Below are 6,756 nucleotides of genomic sequence, written 5' to 3'. Positions count from 1 at the left end.
CAACAAACAACAACCCCCACCACCACACCCCACTCCCCTCCCCCTTCCCCCGTTCCACCCTACTTACCGAAAAGGGAACTGGCCCCTAATGAAAAGTGCTTTGATCTGTTTAATTCTCTCAACTAATTCGACATGAAACTGTATGAAGATCAACCGGGGAGAATTTGTGTGTGGACACTGCAGCAAGATCGTTTTTCTAGCTGTCCAAGCTTTTGTCGTCGGGTATTTTACCGCTAATTTCCCCCTCAAAATATCACTGGTTCCTTATTCAAAGAAAGGCCGCTTCTTTGCACAAAATATCATTGGTGCTTTATTGAAAGAAAGGTTCGCCAGAATGAACCTTCTCATCAACCATCACCGAACAGAATCAGCAAATGATCACTGACAAAACAAGTAGTGTACACTTTTCGCATCCATCTTTTCAGCTAGCCGCTAGATTTGCGCTATTTCCTGCCATGTGAAAATTCTTCCAGAGGCGTCGTTGGCCACAGCCGCAAACTTGAACGAAGGGGGCTCTTGTTTGGGTTCATTGATAAAGGAAACCGTCAGTTGCGATGTTAAACCCCTCGAGCTATCTCGCACACCACATTGCGTCAGCCATTACGCCGCCGCGCGAAGCCTGGGTTTTTGCCCCGTCAGGGCAAAAACCCAGATTCCCTCGGCTGGAATATAAAAATAGCTCCACGGGGAAAACACGGATGACGTCATGGTCATGTAAAAGGCAACGAGTCTATTTGGAGAAATTGACGTAATGTGCCCTGATATATAAGTGTCCCCTTGCGAAATACTTGTTCAATCGACTAGACTCGACAATGCAGAAGAGAGCCACGAGCATCGCAGAGTTTTTCCCAGCGAAGAGATCGGATCAAGCAGAACAGCTTGATGGTGGACGAGCGACGCAGGAATCATCCAGGTAGGAAGTCATTTTTCAATTAAGTTTGTTTTCGGTTTTTTTCCCGCCGGCCGAGGACTCAAAAAAGCAGTCGCACCGAAGCAAGGTAAATGGTTAACCGTGATTTTCGGTTACTTAATTCACTTAGTATTGCCCAACCCCGTTGATCGTTATTGCGGATTTGAGACCATTTTCGAAATTAATCGTTTTTTTTGTTGCCTTTCTTTGGCGGGAGTTTATTTTTGCGGATTTGCGATTTTTTATGTTTTGCTGGAAGTTGATTTTTGCGATTTCCAGACAGTACCAGTACCCAGCATTGATAATATGTTTGTTATTTTCGGGAACTTATTTTTGCGGATCGCCGGAAAAAGCGGCGCAAAAACAAACAAATTCAAAAAGTCATGATTGATTGGGGTTGGTTTAAGTCATATACCCTTGCTTTTCTATGTACCAACGAATCTAAATTGCGTGTATTTCAATTTCAACTTCTGCATAGAAAATTGGCAACAAACTATTTCCTTTTTAAAATTGGAATCAAATCTAATGATCAATGCAGTTTCTGTAAAGAAAGCTCGGAAACTCTTTTCAATTAAGTTTGTTTTCGGTTTTTACGTTGGGTTTGGAGAAATATGTGAGAAATTCTACTTATCGTTCTGTTTACTTCTTCCCGCTTTAATTCATTTTCTGAGGCGAAAGAATAACCAACAGATTGCTCACTTATCGTGCTTTTTTAAGTTGGATGTCTGATTGTTTTGTTGCAGATCTTCACAAGATCCGCCAGCGCCGAGCGAGGCTGGCAGTGATACGGCGGACAGCCCAGAAAGGTACAGATTTTTGCTTCGTGACAAGCATGAAACTATTACTAGCAACCCAGAGGAAAACCGCTTAAAACGAAATCGGGACTGATGAGGACCACAAATTGACTAGCTGATTCGATGAAACCGTAATTTCACCACCATAATTTTAACTACATTTTTGACGTGGCTACGTTAACAATGTCGTGTCTCTTATTCTGTGTAGGCCTTCTTGTTCCCGCCGGCCGAGGACTCAAAAAAGCAGTCGCACCGAAGCAAGGTAAATGGTTAACCGTGATTTTCGGTTACTTAATTCACTTAGTATTGCCCAACCCCGTTGATCGTTATTGCGGATTTGAGACCATTTTCGAAATTAATCGGTTTTTTTGTTGCCTTTTTTTGACGGGAGTTTATTTACATGATTGATTGGGGTTGGTTTAAGTCATATACCCTTGCTTTTCTATGTACTAACGAATCTAAATTGCGTGTATTTCAATTTCAACTTCTGCATAGAAAATTGGCAACAAACTATTTCCTTTTTAAAATTGGAATCAAATCTAATGATCAATGCAGTTTCTGTAAAGAAAGCTCGGAAACTCTTTTGCACCTCTTTTGGGAATGCCCGTTCGTTAAATCCTTTTGGAATGATTTGTCGCTTCTCATGTCCTCATAAATTTCTTTAGTAGTCTATTACAATTGAAGGTGTCTTTTTGACAACGGGGTTAAACGACTGTATCTATTTGCTGTGTATTAATTCATTTCTGTTTTTTTCAGACAGTTTTTTGACCAGGAGGCGAGAGCAGAAGGGACACGAGACGGCCGAAGGTAGGTCAAGCATCTTTCTTAATATGCATAACCCTCGTATGCGGCTGTGCTGAGGAATGAGGAAAATACTTCACAGTAACTAATATTTTCCCGCGAAATCGCGCTACAGATTGCCGCGAGGGAAGGGAGGAATCAAGAATTAAAAACAACGACAACAACAACAACATGACTTTAAAAACTTTCTAAGAGATCACTTGAGGAGTATTTGTGAAAGAAAGTCTTTCAAGTTGTCATCAGCTATTTCGCCAATTTTTCCTTCTTTTCGGTGACATGTGCATTGACGTAGAATAGCCCGTACGGAAATGTTGGTAAGTTTCTATGTACGTGTTTATATGACGTTTGGCGTTTGCCATCAACGCCATTCTAAATGATCTGCTGTCCCTCTGCACTTACAGCGCTGACCACGACGATGAAGAAGATGAAGATGGTGACGTTGAGTCCTCACAGGACAGGGCCTTCTTCGTGGCGGACCAGGATGTGGTCGAGGAAAGTAGTCAGTCCTTTTATCGACAACAGGACGCGGCTTCCCTCCAAAGGGACGTCGAGAGCGTGGAGCCATATTTCCCCTTGGCATTCGCAGAATCCGCCGACCGGCCTCTAGCTTTCAACTTTGACTTGTTTCTGCTAGACAGCCTGTCGTTGCCAAGGCACATAGTGCCTCGAGATTCGCGGGAGGAGGTGTCCAATGCAGTTTTGTTCGACAACGCTGCCAACGCTATCAGCTACTGCACCGAGAGACTGGAAAGGGGGTGGAAAGATACGCGTCCTGCCGCTGATCCAACTGAGCGGGCAAGTCGCAGACACACCCACCCAAAGGTGAACAAGTGGGAACTCTTTCGCCGTCACAGCGCACGTTTGACCGAGGCTCTAACCAGCGGACAAGCGCCGTTTGACGCCAATTTAAACCGCGTTCGCTTGGACAGGTACGTTGCTCAGAGACACTAGTAAAAAGCTATTTTTTTTGGGGGGGGGGGGGTATTCGCGCGAACTGACGATATTTTGTTCCTTTTGTTTCCTATTTATTGGCGATTTTCTAGAAAGTACACAGCATTGATAACATTTTCGTTTTTTTGTTTAATAATCCTACAATGCTATGTACACCGTTTCGTTTCCGAATGAAGGGGGCAAGTTGTAATTGAACAGACACGATTGGTTAGTACTTAACTTCTGTGTAGCGAATTTAAGTTATAGAGAGTATTCACCCTGGAGTAGATTTTACGTGTTTGCGGGAACTTATTCAGTCACGGACCGCTGGAAAAAAAACCGCCACACGGTACCCAATCAACTAATAATTTTAACCACAAAATCTTAAACGGCACACTTACGAAGCCCTGTCTGTTTTGGAACGACTGGTTTGGGGGCGCAAAGCAGGAAACCTATAGACAAGCCTTTGTGGACTGACCCTACTCTCTTGCTCTCCTAGGTTTGGAAATATCATGATCTGGGACGCTCCGGCCTGGAGCCTCGCAAGCCCTGAATTCACGCACGGCTTTCCCAAGCGGCTGATAGTGCAAGAACACGGGGGTTTCTTACCGGGGAACATAACCGTGTCGGCGAAGGCCAGCAATTTGACGCTGAGGCGTTTGGCGGTGTGCGACGTGGCCTGCTTGGTCAGTCAAGCAACGACCGCCGGCTCAGGTCTGAGTAGAGCACGGCTCCTTAACCTCCGCTACGCGGCCATCAGTTACCAGAGTGGGTCATTCTGCCCGCAGTACCTGGCTTCCGCCATGGTAGAGTTTGGCGTAAACTTCGCCACCTTTGAGGCATTATCGGCAGACACCTTGGACACGCTTCACGCCAGCCTCAAGCGGGGTTGGAGACAGGGCGACGACTCCAGCAGTAGCGGCGAGGAATCCAACGAACCCCTCATATCCTGTCCGGAGAGTGTTATGCAGGAGATAGGCAAGTCCAGCGCGGAGTCTTCTTCGGAGGCTGGAACCTCCCAACAGCCACCAGGAGACAGCGAGCGGACAATGCTCTGTGCTCTCCTCGCACGGCTGAGCAGCCGGCCCGGCTCGGAAAGCAGCGACTCAGAGGAGGACCACCATGGGGAGACTGACGGAGAGAACACCTCGACGACAGTGGGTGGCGCACGCGCAGCAAGGAAGAAGAGAAAGACTTCCTCTGTAGGCGGGAGGAGAGCCAAGGCGTCCCGCGTGGGAGAAGCGACGGAGGGCAGGGAACCAGGTAAAGAACGCTGAAAAATGAAACCAAACTCGATTATCACTCGCACATAATAATAATAATAATAATAATAATAATAATAATAATAATATTTCTATAGCGCTCTTATCCTATGTTCAAGGCGCTTTACAGTCATGTAAACAACATTATTGAAAAATATCTACAAATATACAACCATATCCTATTATATTTACAATGAGTAAAAAAGGGAAAAATTAAAACTAACGGAATGTATACAAATCTATAAAAACAATGATCCGTTATTATGATACCAATACATGCTGGTATCAGCACATGATACCAGCTTCGTGTTCTACGTCTCAGGAGAGACCGTTTTCAGTTTGTGGAGTTGTGCGCACACGCTGAGACAGTCGCAAACATTTGGTAGCTAAGAAGCAAACTTGAAAAGCATTGATAGATTGCTTATGTCATTCTTCTTATATTAGGAAAGTGCTAGCAAATATGTTGCGAAGTCTGAAACAAGAGATTTCCTTGCAACAAGAATAACAAACATGGAATCAATACCCCAAGAATAACAAAATTGAGCAAAATTTCATACTGGTAAAGGAACAAAGGCACAACATCATTTTTTCGGCTAAAGTTGCGACACAGCTGGGCTAGCAAATGTTTGTTTTCTATTTAGCGTTTATCTTATATTTTAAGTTGTTTGACATTCATATTGCTTAATTTTTATATATTACATTAATCTTAACTCTTCATTTTTGTAATGCGCATTTGATCATATTTTTATGTGAACCTGGGCAATATAAATGATACGCTCACTCACTTCCAAATCATTAACGGCGAGAACTCCCTGTTTCATTTCAGCAGGTGCAGAAACGACAGGCGAACCAGTGACGGCGCAAGAGGAAGAAGAGGCAAATCCCTGGGGCTTGCAGGACGGGTCGGTCGCGGGACTCAGGCTTGACGCCTTCCCAGACGCGGAGACGTGGCAGGACATGTTAACTTTCTTCCGACAACACCAGCCGCTTCGCCAAGAGGTGGGTGTCCACACTGACGGTCTCTTATCCCTCCCTATCCTTCTTATGGTTATCGTTATCGTTGCTATTTTTAAGGAGGACATTTTCCGTCCGCCGATGACACAATCAGAAACACTGCATTTTTTGTTCTTTCTCTTTCCAAACAGGAAATACGAACCGCCTTGCCCAGGGCAGGCGCTTGGCAAGGAGAACCCGAGAGGGCACAAGAGGCCACTAGCAACCTGATTGCAGACGCACGCCGCCAACTGCTTGGTGAGAAGATGGCAGCCCTCTTCGTCATCTGCGGCCGCGACAACTGTAACTGCCGAGAAGACAGCTGTGCTCTGAAAGGCGGTCAATATTGGCTACAAGAGCAGCCACGAAAACCCTGCTCGCAAGACCTCCGCTGTGCCGTTTGCAGCGTCTTCACACGACACCTGGACCTCTGCAATCTCCTCGGTAGGGCGTCTACTAGCAAGGGCGCTCTCTTCAGTCGACTCCTTGCGAGTTCCGTGGCAGTTCACCAACTGTACGACCTCGCCGTCCCGGCAGACTTACCCCCCGGTCAGAGGGTGACCAGAAAACAGACCGTAAAGGGGATACTGTGCTCCATGTTAGACGTCGAGAGAAATAGGCTACAGTGCCTCAGGCGCATAGGAGAGCTAGCCACGCTGGTGCCTAAACTGCTCTGTGTTCAACTTAGCAGCGGTCGCGCACTCTTCTGGGAACAACTGAGAAGAGTTTCCAACACGGTGATCGGGCAACGCGGTCGAGCGGCAAAACTAGCCGCTCTGGAAGCTTTCCGCAGGAGAATGCCGGACGATTCGCCCTGGAAGGAGTTCTTGACCCCCGATTGAGATCTCCCGCATCGCAGTGACTGCCCGTGAATGACTTTGCACGTGGCGCTTCAGAGTTTATTCAGTACTTGTACTTTAAGCAGTTTATTCAGTACTTGTTTATTCGGTACTTGTGTTCCATTTTGCCTTCCTTCTTGTTACTTTCCTTTCTCGACAGTAGTGTGACTGCCGATTGAAGTGCAGGATGCCTGTAAAAGATAGCAATTAAAACTGTCAATAAAATG

At 45.8% G+C, this 6,756-nt stretch overlaps 1 protein-coding gene across 1 annotated transcript; it reads left to right on the top strand.

Moving 5' to 3' along the window:
- The first annotated feature begins 808 nt into the window (after positions 1-808).
- LOC140938453 (uncharacterized) lies at positions 809-6,532 on the top strand. The gene is made up of 8 exons (XM_073387927.1): positions 809-913; positions 1,654-1,716; positions 1,913-1,966; positions 2,461-2,511; positions 2,907-3,434; positions 3,935-4,698; positions 5,524-5,696; positions 5,843-6,532. The coding sequence occupies exons 1-8, from the start codon at positions 813-815 to the stop codon at positions 6,530-6,532; spliced, it is 2,424 nt and encodes an 807-aa protein (XP_073244028.1). The 5' UTR covers positions 809-812.
- The last annotated feature ends 224 nt before the right edge of the window (positions 6,533-6,756 follow it).

Source organism: Porites lutea, chromosome 5, assembly GCF_958299795.1.
Source record: "Porites lutea chromosome 5, jaPorLute2.1, whole genome shotgun sequence".
NCBI classification, from domain to species: Eukaryota; Metazoa; Cnidaria; class Anthozoa; order Scleractinia; family Poritidae; genus Porites; species Porites lutea.
Note: the sequence above shows the minus strand (reverse complement) of the source record. Positions and strands in the feature narration are given on the sequence as shown.